The sequence below is a fragment of the Aquila chrysaetos genome, chromosome 5 (genome assembly GCF_900496995.4).
Source record: "Aquila chrysaetos chrysaetos chromosome 5, bAquChr1.4, whole genome shotgun sequence".
NCBI lineage: Eukaryota > Metazoa > Chordata > Aves > Accipitriformes > Accipitridae > Aquila > Aquila chrysaetos.
In genome coordinates, this window is record NC_044008.1 from 46340000 (window position 1) to 46361537 (window position 21538).

General features: G+C 38.2%; 1 protein-coding gene and 1 long non-coding RNA gene across 14 annotated transcripts in view; one reads left to right on the forward strand and one right to left on the reverse strand.

Moving 5' to 3' along the window:
- LOC115342167 overlaps positions 1–7739 on the reverse strand; it is a 32281-nt gene extending 24542 nt beyond the window's left edge. For both annotated transcript variants that reach the window (XR_003923659.2, XR_003923658.2), the window contains exons 1-2: positions 7406–7739; positions 6851–6996 (exon numbers count right to left, since the gene is read on the reverse strand). This is a non-coding gene — a long non-coding RNA (uncharacterized LOC115342167). The remainder of the gene's footprint in view (positions 1–6850; positions 6997–7405) is intronic.
- The window catches only part of ZNF280D (zinc finger protein 280D), a 52730-nt gene continuing 38860 nt past the window's right edge, over positions 7669–21538 (forward strand). For 6 of the 12 annotated variants that reach the window (XR_003923654.2, XR_003923652.2, XR_003923653.2 and 3 more), the window contains exons 1-4: positions 7765–7875; positions 13137–13285; positions 17082–17147; positions 17255–17625. Coding sequence is in view for 8 of the 12 variants with exons in the window: in XM_030016090.2 (XP_029871950.1) it covers positions 13144–13285; positions 17082–17147; positions 17255–17625 (579 nt within the window). In the remaining 4 variants the exon portion in view is untranslated. Of the gene's footprint in view, positions 7876–13136; positions 13286–14989; positions 15024–17081; positions 17169–17254; positions 17626–21538 lie in introns of those variants that run through there. The other 6 variants (XM_030016085.2, XM_030016084.2, XM_030016088.2 and 3 more) reach the window with 6 other exon arrangements.

Consider the following 21538-nt stretch of genomic DNA (forward strand, 5'->3'; position numbering starts at 1 on the left):
TTCTCAGAATTCATGCACACAATTTACAGATGTGATGATAATGCCAATAAATCAGTTTCAGTTCTAGTTTTATGAACAGAAACTGCTAGGCAAATACATGATTACTTGTAAAGAATATAAAGAAATTTAACAATCCAAAAGTGTGTCACTTTCTCCTTACAGTGATTTGCCCAGAGTTGCTGATACCTCAGCCAAAATTCTGAATAATATTATACTAAAGGAATATTACATTTAACAGATTTTCTTTCTTTATTCCTGTATTAGTAGTTTGTTTCTTTTGGATGATGAGAAAATACTTATTGCTTAAGAGCTGATGTGTTTCTGAGTTTATTCTTCAGGTATTTTTAAAATCTTCCTAATAGCAACTCACTGTGACGCAATGTAAGTTGTTTTATGGTTTCAAAGCAGACACATCATTTATCACTTCCAGTACTATCTGCAAGAGTTTAAAAACTGCATTGGAGCATTGTACCTTTACAAGTTTTAACTCACTTTTTTTGTCTTTTCTTTTTTGGAGGAATTATCCTCTTTTTGTCTGCCCAGCACAATGTGGTTTGCTTCTGGGATCCTATATGAAGAATGGCTAATATCTGGCATAACAAGTTAATAATTCTTTACAAATCACAACAAAAGGAAGCATCATAGGAGAAATTTTCACTTCCTGTTAACAAGGGCACATGCTGCTGAATATCTGTTCACAGTATTCTAATGAACTAGAGCATCTTCGCAAAGTAATGTACAACGCCCTTTCTTTCTCTGACAAGGCTTGTGAGAGAGAAACCAATCTAACAGTAGGATTCTTGCAGTATAGCAGTTGGCAGTATGACCTGGCAATTGCTGTCAAGAAGACAACTTCTCCAATAAATATACAACAAATATTACTCCCCCCCCCTTTTTTTTAAAGCAGAAAATATGACTGTAAACTTTACCCAGTAGTGTCATTTTTCAACAAGAGTCTCTGGGGCATATGTTGAGTTGGTATTATGCCACTTTTCATGCTATTTAAGGCTTCTGCCAAGTATTATAACAATGTCTGGCATCAACCCAGTGGAACAATGTTCTTTACTACTGAATTACTTAATTGAGTAGAAGTGGATGCAAAGGCTAAACCAAGTAGTTATTTGCTTGGATTTTCTTTACTATGTGGAGTATACACAACAGTAGACATCTAGGATTGAATTCGTTCTAAGGTGAATGATAAAAATGAATCCAATGGACAAGGTGTATGCCCTGTGTCTCTGGTCTGAGAACTGGACAGTTGCAATAGATAAATGGATGTATATAGCATCAATTTTCTGAAATCAATCTCTCAAATGAAAATTAAATTATTTCAAGACTTATTTCTTAATGTTAATCTACTAACTTTATTTTAACCTAAAGTCACCATGAAAAGCTTCTGGAAACAAAAATTTTTTTACAAAATATTTCTCTTTTGCATCCAAATAAACAACCTAGATTTGTAATAGCAATGGCTCTGTTTGTAGCCATTTTCACTCTGATAGAGCTCATCCAATTGAAACATTTCTTGTAAATTCAAGCAGTTTAGGGTATGTTCTCATCTGATGAGTTTGAGTAATGTTGACAGGAGAAAATACATGCATGCTGAAGAGAAACTGACTCTCCTAGATGTTAATGTTTTTTATTATTATTATTATTCTGCATGAAGGTATGTTGGAAGTGTTTAAAAAGACAATTTATGGTTTGGGTTGGGCTTTTTTCTGAATTAACAGAAGCATACTTTTAAAGTTTAAAAGACTGGAAGCTTATGCTTTCTTCAGGGTTGCATGTTAGACTTTTCATATTGTCTCAAAAAGGAAAGTATAAACATGTTATATATGCCTAACAAACATTATAAAATAATGTTATAAACAGATTAGATCACCCCTTAGTGTTTATACTTGTGCCAAAATCCTGAAGGTATGATACCGTAACAACAAACCACAGCAGACTAAATGCAATCAATTTTACAAGCATACCTTATGGAATACTTGATTACTTGAGTAAACTATACATGTGTTGAATAGTGTTTGTTTTGCAGATGTTAATTTAGTATTTGTTTGTGCATTCGTATTTACAGGCTTCCCTTCTGAACATATCCACTCTAACAAAATTTTGGCAGCAGCTCCAATTGCAATGTCATGCGGGTTGGTACCTGCTGTATGTGTGTAGTGCCTCTAAGAATAACAAATAATATTAAACAAACCCGTAACTTCAATGCTAATGAGCAAGACTTCCTCACTCTCCTGTAGATTTTTTACTGACACACAAAATCAAAACTAGACAATAGCACTCTGATTCCCAGATTACATTCAAATAGTGACCAGATACAACATGAAGTCCTCATTCAGTAGGGGTTTAAAAAAAATCATCATTAGGTATATTTGTCACAATAGTTTAGTAGCACTTCCCCCAGTAGCTTAGTAGCACCAAATGTACCGAGTTTGCTTACATGTTTTAACTTACTCTAGAAAATCTTCAGTGATGGGGTCTTCACAATCTCCCTAGGTAACTCTGATGAAGTAAACTTTGATGTTAATAATAAGGCAGCATTATGTTAAACTCAAGCCACATCTAAAATTTGTTTTTCAGGACTTCGTTCAAGACTTTTCAGAACATACTGTAAACTTCTTTACTCTTCAACCACTCTCACCAAATATTAATTTTGTTTACCAAATCAATAGTGAAGAAAATACTGAAAGTTCATTTTTAAATATCAACCTGAAACTGAAAATCAAGTAAGATATTTTAGTATCAGCAGAGCAGAAGGGAATGTCTGATCAAATGTACTGTAAAGTTTTAATCTGTAAAAGTTCTGTTTTCATAAAAAGTTTGATAACTTTATGTTCTCCTAGTACTCTGCTTGTATTTCTGTGTAGGTACATTCATGATCCCTATTTAAATTCCCTGTCACTTTCTTTGTATATGGCACTTTAATTGGAATCCTGCTGGCACTGTTACATTGACCTCCAAGTTCTATGACAGAGGTGTCTGCATGCTGGTGGTAGCTTAATTGATCCCCATATTTATGTAATCTATAAATCTATAAACTTGTAAGAGGCTTGCACAAATACTTTATGGTGACATCTGTTACTGCTTCAGTTAAGAAATGTGAATTCCCTTTTTTTGGATACTATCTCACATTCACCTCTCTTGTGGAGAGAGTTGGGGAAGTGAAGACTCTTTCAATCTAGTGAAATTGGTTAGGTCATCATAGTAACAAAATGCATTTCCTAAGATGAATGTCAATAGCAACAGTTCTAAGAATTTCTTTATAAATTCTTAATCAAAAGATAACATAATTTGTAACGTGTATCTCATTTTGTGAATCTTTAATGGCGTGGTTAAAGGTTTTCCGAATCAGCCTATAACTACAGATGAATAAAACACTAGCTTGTCTTAGGTAAGAAGTAAGGTGGTTTACATGCTTTAAGCACATATTTTGCTGTTCTTGCATAGCAAGGTTTCTAAAGTATCAACTACAATTCCTGGTTTCCCACTATCTAGCTCTTTGGTCTTGATCTGAAAATATAAAGCAGTTCAACCAAACTATTTGTGTTGCTAAAAAACTTGATGGGATTTTGCCTTTTAGCTACATATGGATGGGATGGCTGTGGTTAAAAATCAAAAGGATCATCAAGTTAAAAAGCAGTGTGAAAAGTAATCATCTACCTTTTGCAGACACCAATGCATTGTTTAAAGACCTGCTAACTGACATAAAGAGTATGAGGATTGTTTTTTTTTCCCGGCCCCAAGCTTTTTTTTCTGTAAGAGAAAAACAGATGACCATCTTGAGAATTATTATACTGGGCCTTTTGTTTACAGAAATCAATGACAGATAGACATTTGCTTGCCTAATTCTTTTCTAGTCTCTATGAATTAATATGAGGATTTTTTTTTTGGTTAACAGTTGAGCTGAAGCAATCGAGAGCAACTGCTGTCTTGCAAGTTGCTTGTTGCTAGTTATTAATTACTACTTGAGAAGTCATCCTTTGGTTTCCAATTTGCTCCCCCTTTGCCTATCTCAAGTGCAAAATCCTAATGCTTAGCTGACTGACTCTTGCCTCAAAATGCCTGAACATGATAAGCAAAATAAGAACAATATGAACAACTGCTGGTTGATAGGCAGAATAAAGTTTATAGTTGTATTCATAATTTCTCACTTATTGCACTCATCCCTCTACCAGCATAAAGTCAGAGGAGTCAAGACAGGAAGTAAGTTATACCCTCTGGTGTTGTGAGCAGTACAGCTACCAGCTTCTGCGATTTCTTAACAAACTTCTGTACGCCTTGTCAAAATGAGACTATTGTCTGCTAATTCATCAGTTGTCGATACAGGGTGATGTGGGGGAACAGACCCCTGGGATAGAACAAATGATAGTTTAGTGGGCAATTAAAAACTGAGAAACAGAAGTAAAAGACCTGCAGAGCAGAAGGGGCAGAGCACAGTAACAACACAGAGACTCTACACTTAGAATGAATCTCTGAATCTATCATTGCAATTTTTTTTGCTGGGAAGAAAGAAGAAGAATGGCAGTGGAGAAGCAAAATATAAACAGCTAACAGACTTTGGTTTTTGATTGGACTGGCAGGTCTAACAGCTGCCAGAGCTGACAGTATCAATGTGCCTAGTTGCCTACATCCATGCATCCACGTTAGCCCATGTTAGCAAGTGTCTTTAGTTTACAAATGCAACTTGCTTTTATTTGTGGGGGTTTTTTAACCTGCAGCAAGCAATAGAAGCATTTTGGACCATTGAGGGATATTGCAATCAAATGATTTCTCTCACACAGACAATGCTTTTGAGACAAAAAACAGAAACTGATGAGAGATTACTGTCAATAACTCTCAGAAGAGAAAGGAATGTCTCTTCAGTAATTAAGTCACAAGCCAGTAGGTCTAAGATGAAGTAATTCAGAATAGTTAGCTTTCAAGCTCAGCTTTAATACTATAGCCAACAGTGCATGCATGCCGCTCAATTGCATGAATTAAAATTGTTCTCTGTAATCAGCTTCTGCTAAGTTTCTCTTTTAGAGTATATCGTGCGTTTGCAGTTTTCTCTGTAAGTTTTCAGGCATGGCCGTGCTAAAACCTCATTACCTTATCAGTACCTCCTCTTACATATAATGCAGCCTTCCTTCATGGTACTTAATTCTGGCTGGCATCTCCAGAACTTGCAGTTTTTTAGACTACATTTGAAAGTACTGCATGTCTTCCATCATACTGGCTTCTACTACAGGAGATACAGATCTTCCTGTGTGGTGTATCTCCCTATGCCTTTCTTACTGCAAAGACACCACGGAGGAGTATGTTGTTTAACTGCCTCAATTTGCTGGCTCACTGTAATGATAACTGCCAAGGACTAGTACTAAATGTGGAGGGTAGGAATCCCTGTTTTTATTTCCCCCCACCAGAGCACCTCCCATGTCATTTCCATGGCTGATGAGGAACATTAGAAAGGCACCTTCATTGTTGATGCAGTCTATGAAGTCTCACATCCTAAGGAGACACAGCTCGCCTATATCACAGTATACTGAGTTTTCAGTCTCTTCTTTAGAAAGAGCTTTTTCAGATGTCATTCAACTTTTTTCTTTATTTAGTCACCAATTATTTGTTGCAACACAAAGTTTTAGGGCTTTCTCATTAACTATCTACTAAGCTTAGCCAAGATGCTCATCTATAAACTGAGGGAGCCTTGGAAATAACTATTTTTTGTAATTATGGGAGCTATTTGCTATCCTTCATTCATTTGTGAGTTTCAAAGTTGTGAATGCTTATTAATTCTCACTTGGTAAACTTGCTTTGCTCATGTGGCTTTGTAGGACGATGCAAAAACATGACATTCAAACAAATTTATCCAAGGACTTAGGCAGGGTCTTGCAGAACAGACAGTATGCAATTGTGCACCTTCAGAATGCACAAAATTAATAAATTAAATGTGCAGAGTTGATCTTAATTATGTTATTTCACACTTTTTCAATGTTTTACCTTGTAATCCTTATCTTATCTTTATCTTGCTTTAAAAACAACATAAACACCTGCCATGACTTCTCAGTAGGTAAACGAGTAGTTGAAAATTCATGTTTCAAATAACTGGAGTATACCTCTCTCTTCTCAGTCACTTCTGTCTAAAATAAGTTCCCCTCTCTAGTTCCCATTCTTTTTTCTCCGTTTTCTGCCAAATATCAAGAATATTTCTCTCTCTTTTTTCCTCCTACTTTGGCAGAATGGCATAGTTTAATAAATGTTTAATTACTAAACTGTAATAACCAAATGATTTAATGGCATAATCACTATGCAGCAATTATTTAATTACTAATGTTGTTTAATGTTTTCCTTCACTTCTCTGAGGTTCCAAAGTACTTTGCAAGCATCTCAAGGCTAAAGGTAATAGTGAAAATGAACAGAATATTTTCCAGGCTAAGCACAGTACACAAATCTTTAGAGCTTAAGTTCACAAGGAGAAGGATGCTTCACTTACTCTTCTGAAAAATACCTATATTTGAGAAAGAATTTGCAGTAATTAAATTGAAGATGTCTGAAGGCAGCTATGGCAGAGATCACCAACAGTAACTTGTGAGAAGCATGGGCTGAAAAAGTTGAGAGATACAGATGACATATGGTTAAGTACTTTCCCATTATTTACCTTCAAAATTCACCAGAAATATTTTCATATTTTACTAAAGGAAGCATCATACTTATCACACTTCCTTTTTTTTTTTTTAATTAGGGTAGAACGGACAGCAAAACTGAGGGAAAAAAGAAAATCTGAAATTGGGAGCATTCTTAAGACAGACGTTGGCCTGGGTGAGAGAGCACTACAGACAGGAGAAAAACTGAATTTCTTAGTCACCTTTTGATTCAGAGATTTTCATGTGCAAATTCTGAGGTGAGTGAAAACGCAGCTCTTTGCCGTACTGTGCTCCAGGACTGTTTTCTCTAGCGACCACGGCTTCACTGCCCAGTTAAGGCCTCATCTACCTGTTTTGCAACGTTCCGCTGAAAGTAACAGGAACGTTTTATTCAGTAAAGTTTTGGAACAGATGATTACGTATTTGATTATGTTATTTAACCCACTGGGTAAATGGCTACGAAAACCCACAATGAAAACACAGACACACAATGAACCTCCAGTCTGAACACCGTTCAGTCTAGTATCTTACGCTCCACCGATTCCAGCAACGCACTCTGCGTTATGCTCTCAGTTGTCCGTATTTAACGTCAACTCGGGGCTTTCCCTAGCTGTTGTTCGGCCCCACGGCTGTGCGCAGTTACGGGTGCTTGTGATCGACTGTACCGCAAAGGAAAGGCCTGGCCTGACCGCCCCTCGTGGCCTACCGAGGGCCGCGCCCGCCGTCCCCGCACGCAGAAGGGACAGCCGCTCGCTCGGCAAGCGGGGCCTACTTACGGGGCACCGCTGAGGCGAACGTTGCTGGCGGGTCCCCTCCGCGCCCACGGGTGCCGCCGTGGATCTGGCCGCCTCACGGCCGGCCCTGTCAGCCCCCGCCAAGGCACCGGAGGGCAGGCGGGGCCGGGCCGGGCCGGGCGGCCGGCGGAAGGGGCGCGAGGCCGGGCACATGGCGCGCGGCCCCGCCCCCGCGCGGCCCCGGCGCGGCCCCGCCCCGCGGCTGCCGGAAAGCAGGCGCCGCTGTGGGGCTGACCCGCGCTCTACCCGTCAGGCAGCGCGCCGGGCGCCGCGCGGCCGCCCCCACCTCCCTCTCTCCCTCCCTCCCTCCCCTGGCGGCGGCTGAGGTGGGGCGCCCCGTTTCGGCGATGTGAGGCGGCTCCGCCAGCGCGGCTGCCCTCCCATCCCCCCGCCAGCCCGGGAGGTAAGGGAGCGGGGCGGCCTGCCGCAGGCCTCGCCGGACGCGCAGTACGGTAAGCGCAGCGCCTTCCTTCTCCTCGGTTCTCCCGGCCGGGGCGGCCTGCTGCCTCCCCGGGCGGAGGGAGCCGCCGCTCGGCGGGAGGGCGAGCGGGCCGCGGGGGGATTGTCGCCTGCGAGACCGACGCCATCTTAGGTCGGAGCGCGGCCTTGCACCCCCTCGCGTCTGTGGAGCGGGGACCCCGGGCCGTGAGGGCTTCCTTGAGCCGCCCGCGGGGCCCCGCCGGGAAACGGGGGGCGGAGGGGGGGGGGTTCCGCCCGGCAGGGGAGTCCCAGGCAGGGCTCGCTTCGCCCAGCCTCCGCCGTCCAGGGGCTGGTCGCGGCTGGGGCCCCCGGCCTTTGGCAGCGGGTGCCGGCCTTGCCGCCGGGCCTCCTCCCCTCCCGCCGCGGCTGTGGTATGCGGGCCTCGTCCAAACCCGAACCTGCAGCCTCAGTCGAGTCCTTGCGGTCACCCGGCACGGGGGAGGCGGGACGCTGGGCGGTCAGGCTGCGGCAGAGGCGGCGGCGCCAGGGGCGCTGCGGGCGGAGCGGCAGCTGCTCGGCTGCCCTCGGGGACTTGGCTTCCTCCCGCGGCCTCGCACCCATTGCAGCTCGGGGGTGTGAACTTCTGAGCGGTTTGCAAAGGCGATATTGCCCTTCCCTAGGCGGAGCTTATGCTGTCTCGTGGCAGAGAGAGTAGTGTCGGCTGTTTAGGTTTGGTTTTGAGGGAGGTTGGTTTATACTTCGGTTTTTTAAAACTTTCAGGTTCAGTTTCAGCTCGGTCATCGTTTCTTCGCTGCTGAAACAAATGCCGCACTCAGTAAAAATACAGTTGCTCGCAGTCCCGATGAAGCTGTGGATTGCACGCTCTTCTACAAATAACATGGTGCAAAGTTATGTGCTTGTATGGGAGGTCATCTGAAAAATACAATCTGGGTGCTTACCGTATGATCTGTGTCGCGAATAATGTAACTTCCCTGTTCATTTGGAGTGTAGCTATTAAACGGGAGAAAAAAAATGCTCGAATAGTTCACTGATAATACTATTACGGAAAGACGACAAACAAGGCTAGTCTGAGAACTTTCTGGTTAATGTAGGTGTCCTCACTCTTTAAGCTCACTACAAATTTCGTACTACTGATTTGGTTGCAGTTACTTTAAGCCAATCCAAACAAGTATTGAGTATTGGAAAGCTCACTTGGCCTTAAGAGTGGAACAGGTGAATTGCATCTAAAGTAATAAATGGGTTTTCAGTAACTAAATCTTATTGCAGCTGCATTTGCCATTATTTTCTATAGTATTGATTTCTGTGTATCTTTAAGGTGCACTTCTACAGATCACTTCCTGCTGTTTTCACTACAGCTGTTACACTCTTGTTACATATACTAGTATTTGTATCATTTTTGTTGTTTCTGTGTGATTGCTTTTAAATCCTAACAGTAAAAAAAAAAACGGGTTATAAATACAACTGGCTTTTAATAAAGTTGGGTATCTTTAAATGTAATCGCCATGATAAATAAAGATGTCCAGACTAGTGCTTTTAAAACACTTATTTCATCAGAAGCTTATTGCTCTTTTGTGCAATGAGTTCAATTTTTTTTGTCCTGTATCAGGTTTTTAGTTCATTGCTTGTCTAGTAACTGTAATAGTGTTCCATGGACTTGTTTTTGCAGGTTGTTGATTCTCTGCACCTGGCTAATGAACTTTCATGTCTAGCCTTAGTTTTTGTTGGGCAGTTGCCTTTAAAAGCAATACCTTCATATAATCTAATGATATTTTTTGCATGTTTTAAAGAACTTGTTCACAATTTTGACACTTTTTAGCCTAGAACAATGGTTTAAACACTTTCTTTGATTATATACATATAGCATGTCATTGGAGTTTTGGATCTCTCGGGTCCATGGACTACCTTTAAAGAAATGTGTGTATAAATGTGTATATATGTTTATACATATTAAAAAATGAGGAAAATAAAGTTTATGGTCAATAGGTTTACCTTTCTTATCCTGGCATCTGTACCTCCATGGGGAATTATTTGGGGAGAGGGGGGGAAGGATTCACTGTTGGTTTTGGCTTTGAGAGCAACCACTAGCAGGATTCCTGGAATACATTTTCTACGTTAACATAGTTAAAGAAGCCAAAAACTTGGAAGCTAGTTGTACTCTAAAAATGGATGTAGATGTTTCCTTTGGCAATGGAGACCATTTGAGCAGTTCCTGCACACCTCCTGCAATCAAATCCATTCCCCCTTACTGCAACTTTGATTGCTCAGGCCACAGATTTTTTTTTTTTTTTTTTTTTGACCTCTCAGTTGTGCCAGTAAAATTGTTAGTGGGCCAGGTTATTTTTAACCTGCAGTGGTTCACGTCATATAGTCCTGTGAAAAGTTGTACTAGCACAACTGAGGGAGCAGAGTGGGAACTCATTAGGCTGGCTTTGTTGCCAGGGAAAAAAGTCTGTGAAAGCTTGGCTTCAAATCATAGCATTGAAATAAAAAAATCGGATTAAAAGATCTGAAATTATACTTGCCTTTTAAAAGCTGCCATACATTTTGAGTCACCTTTTGAGAATAACTAAATATGTACATCCTGATTCATAAAATGAAATGTCCATAAGAGGTGCCACCAGTTGGTGTAACTTTCTAAAAGTCCATGCCTATGTTATGAAGTTACTTTTAACTGTGTTAAAAAAAAATAAAAATCAGCTGTATTATAGCATAGCTGAGGTTATCACATGTATGTTATTAGAATTCTGCTAATGTATAGATTGCTAGTGCCTATTTGGTGTTTTTAAATATAAATTACATGTGCTTTCACTTGCGTTCTCTGAGCACATTTTATAACTGATTATTTTTTTTCCTGAGGTCAAATAAAACTAATTTTTTTTTAAATAACTCACAACTCATACTTATGTTGTCAGTTCCATGAAAAAAGTCTCTGAAAATCATCTTTCATTTTGCCTTGAGGTCTAATAAACTTTGCTATTGTGTTAGTAAAGAAGAGGCGTTCTAAGGGATGTCCTTCTACAGAGGCGGGTCAGGCTTGATTCTTTTTCTGAGTCCTGGCACATGGACCCAGTTGTCTCTCTCAAGTGGAAACTGGCTTCAAACTCTTCCTCTTTTCCTGTGACAAGAATCTGGTTTAGTGTCTTACTCTCTTCTTTCCTAGCACCATGTTTAACTTCAGCACCCTAAGCTGATGGAGGAAGGAGTATAGCTTTGCTATTATCCCCAGGACTTAGCATGTAACACCAGCAGCCCCATTCTCATGCAATTTAATGCAAGTAGGGGTGCAATTCTGTCTGCTCCCCTGTGATAAGCTATTGCACACTAATTATTTCTACAGTCCATCACCAAATCTAGCAGCTCATTACTCCTATCCTGAAATTGTCTTCTCTTATTAGATATTAGACAGTTTCTCACTGTGTCTGTGCTGAAGACTTCCGTTTCAAACACTGTTGATAGATAATGAGGGGTATTCTTAGTTTTGCATAATTATACTTTCAAAAAAGAAATGACCCAATGTTTAATATATATGTTGCTCTTGAAATATTTTTGGAAAGGAGAAAATAATGAGAAATTGTACAGAAAAATGTGTTGAATAAACACCCTTGTCATCTTACAAGATGAATAATTTAGTTTAAAATATCAGTTTATGATTATGAATGTAATCTTGATTTTGTCGCCTTGTGTATAAGGTTTGATAGTCTTCAATGACATAATCGTAACGTTAGTGCTGGTCTGATGCCCTGGCTATAAGGTTTAGGGAGTTAAACTGTAAGAGAACTATCACTGCATAATAGTGGGAAGTCAGGCTTCCTTAACTAGTTTGCTTTGTCAGGTAAGTGTTGCATCAGCACAAGAACAAGAGAAGTATTGCTAATGTTTTTTGTTGGCAATAGCCTGGTAATAAGACTAGAAATATTCTTTTATTGATTGTGGTTTTCATGAAAGGAAATGTTGCTCGGATATTCTTCACTTTTTTGTCAAAACAGTCCAATGATGAATTGAATTTCATGTGCTTAACTGCTCGTTAATTTCAAGGAATTCCTATATTGACTGGAGTTACTGTTGGGTTCCTCATGCAAAACTATATTGTTTCGCCTCCGATCTACCGAAAAATGCAGACACTGAATTTTATGAAGCTCTGTGTCTTAGGCAAAGCAAACACTGTTGTATTGCGATCCTGATCCTGGTTATAGCTGAGACAGCCGTGTGGTTTTATGAAATTACTGGTTCTTACTATAAATTAGATTATCGGTAGTGTGTGTAAAGAAAACTAAAAGTTTCATATTTTCTGTATTATTCAGAAATACTTTCAAGATTATGTTAAAGGATGTGAAAAGAAAGAAGAAAACTTAATTGGCCATCGCCATTTATTTAAAAAAGCAAATAAACCCAGTTGTGATTAGAGGTGCTGATGTTAATGTGGTTAATTCCAAAAGCTACAGATTTTCATTACTATTTTCATACATTACTTTTTTTCCTTACTGCAAGAGCAAGTCTCCAAGCACAAGGGACTCAGTCTAATGAGATCTATGCAAAATTTTTATTAAGTCCTAATTGATAATTAAAACATTGTGGGTATGGTTTGGGGTTTTTGTTGTTGTGGGGTTTTTTGTTTGAGGGTTTTTTAGTGGGTGGTTTGTTCTTTGATGTGTGGGTTTTGGGAAATTTTGTTTTCTTTTGTTTTCGTTGGGTTTTAAAGAAAATGTGACTATATGGGAAGCGCTGGCAAAACCTTACAAAACTTGTGGGGCTGTGGTAGGTTGTGGGTTTCGGTGGGGTTTGGGTTGGATTGGGTTTTTTTAGATGTAAAGAAAATAAAGCTGTAACTAGTGTTTCAATAACTCACTTGTGCCAGGTATATTACATGCTTCATAGTAGGGTCTTGACATTTCTTGTGAATCACTTACCTGGAATAGGGGTATTTTTTAAATGATACCTTTCACTGTGGTTTCAGAGGGTCCCTCTGATAGTTACTGATGAATTATACAAAAATAGCTTAAATTATGTGGAGGATACCTTTGCTCTTTTCTTATCTTTAACATTAAAGATGAGAATTCAAGTAATTATCAGAAAGGTGATGTGGTGTTGATCTTTGAAGATCATCTATATCAGATCAGGTTCAGCCTGTATAGAACATGGTGGGGGAGCAGGTGAGAAAGACCATTCTATGGGAATTATTGTCAAGTGCAGTAATCTTTACTGAACAGTGAAACATTTGTTTCATGAAAGTGCTGAATTTTTTGGTATGTGTGTTTTGTTTTTTACTGTCTAGTCTCAAGATGGCAGAATTATTTATGGAATGTGAAGAAGAGGAGCTAGAACCATGGCAAAAGAGAGTGAAAGAAGTGGAAGAGGATGATGACGATGATGATGAGCCAATCTTTGTTGGGGAAATCTCAAGCTCGAAGCCAGCTAGTACATGTAAGATAACATTTTCCATAATTTAAAACAGGTATTTCAAGGTATAAGACTTTAAACTTACTTTTAAAATACAGAATTTTTAGCAGTAATACTTAAGAAATTCTACATCTTAAAGCTGTTTTTTAGCTCGCTGTCATACTTAAACTTGGAATTCTTAAGAAATTCTGTCCTAAAACCCAGGTTATGCACAGCTCTGTCTAATCTTAAATCTCTAAAGTCAAAGAAGGGATGTTTGAAGGTTTTAGCATTAACAATATGGTTAAAAATCCAATATATACAGTGCTGAAACCATGCATGCAATTGCTCTCAATATAGCTGATATTTAGTTAGATACTTGGAAGTGTCTCCTACTAAAGGAATGTGCATGAATTTAAGTCTTCATGTTACGGTCCCTCTTTTTTCTTCACCCCACATTTCGTGTGTTGGTGGACATCATTCTAATAAAACCAAGGTAACTGTCTTAAGTGTCTATAATAAAAGCACAATCAGGAAAAGCGGTTAATGTGAAAATAGTAGAACTCTGTCTGTTAAGTAAGAGATTTTTTTATTAATAAATTCATTCATCCCCTGTAAAATAAAGAGTTTTTTTCATTGAGTTCTGTAGTTTTCTCCTAGAGCAGGGAGTGAGGTTAGGTGGTTGTGATGACAGCAGATGTGTCAGGATTCCATGTTTGTCCTGTGCTTGGGCTTTGGCAGGTAAGTAAAGGAGAATATTATTTTTGTTATTTAAATTAATTTTAGTAATGAAACTTTGATTTCTGTGTGTGGCCATCTTGTAATCGATTGTTCAGAGGTTTGACCTAAGGTTTCTCTAGCTATCGAATACACAAGACTGCCTGGTGAGGTTTAATGCTTTCAGTTTCTGCCTCATCTCTGCTATGCTTGTATCCAGGATTTCTGTAGTCATTTTCTGAAGGTGTATAGTTTGCAGTGAAGCATCTCAAGACAAAATGTTAAACTAGGCTCTCTGTCACACTCTGCTGCATGGACTTTGGAGCTATTATTAGCTGTTCAGTCATTTTAGTTCACAATACTTTCATCTTGCATCTGAACTCTATTTTACTTTGTTACTTACTGGGATAGTAAGTCTAATGCTTCTTACACTAGCTTAAAAAAGTGGAAAATTGTTTTACATATTAAAGAAATACTGAAGCTGACGTTAAAGTTCTCCCACCCGAAGATAGTTCTTAAGGTTTAATCTTTTTGAATATTTTAGAAATATTCTAGATCCTCTTGAAAATTTGAAGAATATTTTAAAATTACTCCAAGAAGTTTTCTGCTGTTACAAACTTCTAGAAGGACTGAAAAATACCCTTACTGTTTTCTGAAAGGTCCAGAGACCTCTGGTTCGCTGTTGGTCATTGGCAGTAGGTTATTGCATAGAACAACTGTTAAGGCAGTAGGCATATGTTGGAACAACAAATATGCCACGTTTCATTGCAGTCATTGTAATCTCAAGACTTTTTTGTAGTCATAAAGGATAGAAATAGCTCAGGTGAAAACCATAGTTGTGATATGATTCAGCACTTCAAGAACTCTGGTAAAAGATAGAGACTTAAAACGTATGCATCTTATTCTAGTGCTGTCCATACTCGGTCCTGACACAAGTAAAATCACTTATGGTATAACTTTTTACTTTATCTCTTTTCCTTCCCTTTCCTCAACTTTTCTCTTTGTAATCTTCTACTTCACTATCAAAAACAGCTATGGAAGAATGACCTCAGTTCTTCTCTGGCTTGTAAGTAGTACTACCTGGCACTAGTCAGGCTTCAGTTTGTTATTGGTGATAGGCAAGACACAATGAACTCAACTTCGCTTATCACTGTTGTTTAGTTTTTACCTGAGAATTCCTGAGTGATCAGATGACAAATTAGATGACAAATGGAGACTCACTAGTAGTTCTTAATTTTTCTGAAAGGTATATTTTCTGCAATACATAGCAATTTTTTTAACCTTTTCCTGACAATGCAATTATCAGTTTTTATACAGACTGGTGTGGAAAACTTGAAGGAAATAGTTAAAATCCCAACTTTGACCTGCTGGCACAGTGTCATGTACGATAAAGTGTCTCTTCTCATGTACTGGAGGATTAGTTTGACTGGGATGAAAAGTAATTGACACTTTGTTCCCTTTACCATTTCCTGCAACTGCTCATTTTCCCTATAGTTACTGCTCATTTTTCTTGTTTCCTTTTTCATAATGATAAATTTGTTGCTACTTTAAAATGTTGTTCTGCATGTTAGCTTTCTTATACTTCAGTGTTATTAAACAGGACAAATAACACTTTGATGGGGGAGGGGAAAGGGCATATCAAGTCTATGATGAATTAGTTGAGTCATGTAAATCTAGCTTATAATTTCACTGACTTCCTGAAATGTTATTTTTAAAAACAGTAAAATCTACCTTTGTATTTTAGAATATGAATTGTGTGCATATCAGACTGTCTGAAGCTGAATATGCTTTGTGAGACAACTTTTAGGATAGCTTTTTTTTTTGTAGGTAGATGAAGGTTTTAGTTTCATTTCACTCTGGAATTCAAATGTGAGGTGTAGATTTATTAACAAACACAAAAAAGTATGTATTCAGCTAAATCCTGAATTAAGTTAATGCTTGCTCATAGTTACTGTTGTGTTGAAGTAAAACTAGTATTACTATTACAGGACAAAATTTTGTCATATCTTAAAAAATTGAAACCTGTTTGGATCTGTTTGTTGCAGCTGCTTTTTTATTGGTATGTTCTAAATGCCGGTGACAGACTGAAAGCTGTGATCTTCTGAGCTCTACTGCTATTAGATTTATCAGCCTGAGTAGTATATACTGATGAGCCATTGCTGGTGGAAACAGCCTTAAGGTTGTAGAACACAATGTGTAGATAGTCTAAGATCTATTGTTTGAGATCCTGATGTGATTTTACCCAGGCTTGAGAAGGTACTTTAAACCTTGTTGGTTAGATATTGGAGGATCAATCTAATTTCATACGCATATTTTCACATGTCAGAGCAAGAAACTTGACAGCAACACCAATGGAATTGAGAATCTGGTGGTAGGAAAATATTTTGATTTGATGAATATTTTTATAACATTCTGGAATCATGTGAAGCCCCAGACTAAGACATAAAAAGCTGGGAAATATTGGTGGCATTAGTTAAGGAGTAAATATCAAATCTAAGAAATTCCATGTGTTTCTGATGAGCTAGAACTCTGGTCATAGACTGCCATGTAGGATATGTAAGAAAATCAGTCCTCTTGTAATGCAATTCCAGCACAACTCCTTTGATTGCTGGTCTGTTCATTTTTCTTTCACATTGGAAAAAGGAGATGTCTAAAAACAAGTTTGTAAGTGCTGTATTTTCCTGTAATACAAAAGCAAATTGTGTAGTTACCGGTTTAGAGAAAATGCTTCCTTTAGTTTAGAGCAGTTCTAGTATTTGGGGAATTTATTATGTACATGAGAAACAGAAGTGAATAAATGCATTATAATCAGCAAAGCTAAATATTTATGAAGTGTTCTCTTTTTTTTGTTTGCGCTCTTACTTGTGTGTTAATCTATCTGCAAGAAAAAAACTGAGATTCTTAGGTGAACTAGCTTAACCTAAGAGAAGGGGAGTAGAAGAATGTATCTTAATTTGTACAAATGACACTTTGTTTTGCCAGGTACTTTTTTTTAGAAATAATATTCTAATTTATAAGTGAAATCCTAATTGGCTTAATTAGTGGATAGGAATGCTACTTTTAATTTGAAAAGCAATTAAGCTATTAATTTAACTGCAATTAAGATAAATGTAACTTTTGACAGATATATTGAACAGAGTCAACCTCAGCTCATCACGAAGGGGGATACAGAATGGTGCACCCAGTAGAGGTACTTTATTGTCCTAATATGGTAATTAAAAACAAAAAATCCACAACACTTATGAAACATCTGACTGCAAAATTATATAAAGATAACTTTGGAATCCTTTGTAACAGGTACAGTTGCTACATTCAAGCCTGACAGTCACCATTATGCGACACCTGCCTCCAGCCCCAGTGCCATGCCTGTTTCATCAGTCTTTCAGTCTGTATCCAGACCTACAACTAGCTCTGTAGCAGTTCAGCCATTGTCTATACCAGTGAATGTTTCAGGAACTTCACAAACACTGCAGAGACCAGTTGCTGGATGTTTATCAACACAACAGATGCCTGGGTCAAGTTCTGGAATATCACAGCCTGTTAGCAGACCTGTAACCATTCCAGTGACGACACAACCAGTATCAAGAAATATCACAGTTCCGGTAGTGGCTCAACCTGTATCCAGGCCAGTGACTACTGTAACAGCACAGCCTGTAATACTCAATCAGGTAAATTTTTATTCCCTCAAACTGTAAAATACTCAGGTGCAATTACTTGTGAATAAATTAATGAGGAACATACTGACTCAGTCTAGTAATTTGAAGACCTGGACTAGATTATAGACTAGCATTATGTAAACTGTAAAGATTCTAGGACCATAACCTTGCACTGGTGAATTAAAATACATGTTTGAAAATACTGATTTGTAAGACTCAAAGATGATAGCTTTAGTAACAGTGGAATTGTTGCAATTGTTGAATGAAAATCTTAGGCATCAGAGAAATCAGTACCATTTAGGTTATGTTGTTTATGTTATGTGGAGAAATGAAGGAAATTCTCATTCTCTAAATTTTGCAGATTTCTTTGCTCAGAGACGGATCCTCCGTATTGATAAATTAATCTCATTTTTTAATAGCTTGCATTTGGTGTTTAAAGTAACTTTGTGGTTTTCTGACCTGATTTTTATAGTGCCTCTCTTGGGATTTTCACTTCTTAAGCTTTTTGGTTCATATGGCAGTTGTAATGAAACAGTAGTATGGTAAGGAGGACTTAAGCAACCAGAAGTTGCAGGGTCAGTAGATGAAACAGTTTGATGACATACTTATTTTGTTTTAAAAGCCCAAGGGAATTATGCACATACATCATGTATCATAGATCTTCCTGGATTGCTACAGAATCTCAGAATGATAACTTTACGGAGTCAAGTTAGATGCTGGTTTTGTTGCTTTAGCTGTTGGACTTTTGTGAGAGAGAAAGAATGAAGATTAAAATTTCATATTTTTATGAGGTAAACTATGGTGTGATACCTTTATTGAAAATAATTTAAGCTGAAACTATTTAGACAATGTGCCTATAGTATTAGCTACTACTGTCAGGTTAAAATGAAGCCTGACAGTAGCCACCATCTCCACTGTCCCTGCAAATATATACGCCTGCGGTTGTCCCAGCTGTCAGTCTTTTGGTATAAATAAAAATCATGCAGCCTAATATATTCTGCAATTGCTGAACAGGGCAATCAGTCTGAATGAACATAGTTAATAAGGCCGTTAAAACATGAGAACTAGGTGGTGTTCTTAAGACTTGTGGCTAAAGCATTGCTAATGGGGGGCTGTATTTTAGGAAAAATAATGCAATGTAATCATTGCCTATCAACTGGGTAACTGAATCTCTGGCAGATTCATTAGGGAAGAACTCATACTTTCCAATTTTGAGTCTTCAGCAGTTGATAGTTTGCAGAGAGAAATTGTGGACATGTCTAGTGAAGCGGGTTAGCTGAATCAGTCTGTCACTGTTTCTAAGAAGGCCTAAAAAATGATGTAATCAAAAGTCCAGATATCAGTAGGATATCTAGGTTGCCTCTGGAATCTTCTTAAATCTTTGTAAAGCAGGACAGGTTAATACAGAAAGGTCTGCTACTTCACATGTTTCAAGTCTGTGAATTTTATTTTTATAAATGTTTATTTATGACTTAGTATGCTTTATTAAATCCTTCAAAGGAGTGCTAGGATATCTTGCAGAATCTTTACTGCAAAAGAAAGCCCCCTCCTTTACTTCCCTCACGCATAGATGCTCATGTTTTTATTCTAATAGGTAAAGCTGCTAGTGGCCTCTACGTTGTTTTTGTTAGAAAACCTTAGGGTAAACAGACCTAGGAAAGCTGAACTTCTCCAAAAGGTGTAAGCAAGCTGGACATAACTCATTGAGACAGTGATTTCCTTTAAAGACACTGTGCACACAGCGCTTCTTTTTGTGAGAGTTCTTTCACGTTCATCGAGTTTACTTTCAACAGGAGTGTCACAGATGAGACTTTAGTTAAGTTTTACAGTCTTACTTTGCCAAAATCTGCAGGTTGTTGCTCTTCCCTGACAGAGTAGAGAAACACCTATTTGAAGAAGTTGCAGCCTGAAATAGGACTTTCAAGGTACACAGCATGGAAAAGGATCTCTAACCATGTATTTATCAGTTCTGTCTATTCCAAGTTAGACTGACATGCTCTACAAAGCAATGCATCCTTTTCTGTGATATCCAGTGCATACATATTCTATGGTCTCTTAAAACTTCTACTATTGAAATTATCGTATGTTATATGGTTTCTTTACAGTGTTGACATTTTGATCATGGCTTTCATGAGCTCTTAACTTTTTTAAGTTATCCAAAATGTAACATCCTATTCTTTGGATGTTAAGAAATTCTTGAGTACCTTTAGGAAGATTTTCCTGGGTTTTTTTCCTTGCTTAAGACATGGTGAAAGTGAATCTTCCATCTGTTCAACTTAACTTTTCTAGATTCAGAATTGTATTTCCAATTTCAGCCTTAGCTAGAATAATTTGTTTTCTTGTTTTTGTATTGTTCCTGCCACTTGATTATGTTATACTTTTTATGGGGAAAGGGGATTGTTTGGTGTGCTTTATTTTTTTAGGGGGGTGCTATAGTTTAGTGTCTTGGGCAAAGTTCTGTGATTTTTAATATCACTCCTGCCACATTATGTCATTTGTTGTTCTTAGTGTCATATGTATACTAACTATATTTTGGTTCATGTCCTTGGTTTGAATTGTCTTCATTCAAGAGCTCCTTAGGTTTTTTGGATTATTTTTTTTCCTCCTTTATCTAGTCTTTATTTCACTTGGGGCCACTGTTTTATATTGATGATTTTTCTGCCTTGGCTGTTCTGTGACATTTTCGTTCACACATCTTCTGTTTCTTCCCAATCTGATTCTTCCTGAGTGACAAGGGCTTCAAATAAGTTTTTCTGGGAAATATTTGATGTTTGGATCTTCAGGTTCCAGATGTTGAAACTTACCTTTGAAATTAAAGTATTGTGATGTGAAGATGACTGTGAGGTATGACTAGACACTGTGGCAGGACTCCTTTTTAGCTGAATATCCTTCAGAGTGCCTTTGCATTCTTTATGTGGTGCAATATTTTTTAATCTCGGGATGTCAACGTTTTTTCTGTGCGAACTGATTGCTTTTGACCACCAGCTGGTTTGAAACATATTTCCTCCATTTCATAACATATACGTCTATAATTTACCTTTTGTCAATGTTTGGTATTCCAGTTTTATTACTGAAATGCCTCTTTCCAATCACAGACTTGATTCACTGACTTCCTGTAAAAATCTAGTTTTTGTATTCTTGTTACTGCACTACGTTAACGCAGTTCCAGAAATTCTGAGTTGAATTTGGCTTCAGTCGTACTGTTTACAGCAATTCCAATTCAGGCAGAGCTACTGCTGTTGTATATGATAGCATAGGGCTATCCTCTTCTTCAAGAAAAATTTATTCTTAGCAGTGAAGATTTTCTGTAATTCAGTGCTCAGAATGCTCTCCAGTAAGCCCCAGCCAATTCTGTCCATATCTTCCCCTAGTGAATAGGCACTTTCCTCAGTCTGAAAGTAATTCAGGTTCCACTTGTTCCTAGTTAATTTTGGGAGAGCGAAGGTCCAATACCATGCATTGTAATTTCTCTGTGTGGATTTGGTTACCAATTATCATGTTGGTTTCCACAGGAAATCTAGGATGCACAGTATGAACCTAGTATTTTCACTAGTCGCTTGGAAAGCTAAGAGTGGTGGTGGATTATTTTTCTTCACTTGAGCCCTAGGAACTTAATTTATAAAGGTGTTGGGTTTTGCCTTTCTGCATGTGAGAGCACCTGTACGTGTTAGGTTGATTTTTTTTTTTTTTTTTTAATATCGATGTGGTAAAGCTGTTCTGTTTTTTTCTTTAAAACATTTTTGCCTTTTAAAGCATGGGGGAAGATACTGTTTTTTTCTGTAAGTAAAATGACAGAGCCAAATTGTGTGAAAAGAATAGTTGTAAACAGAAAAGGACATTTTAAAAATAATGAGACTTTGAATTTGCAGGATGTCTGTTTTAACTTTTTTGCTCACCAAATACGTTTAGTATGTACTAGAGAGAT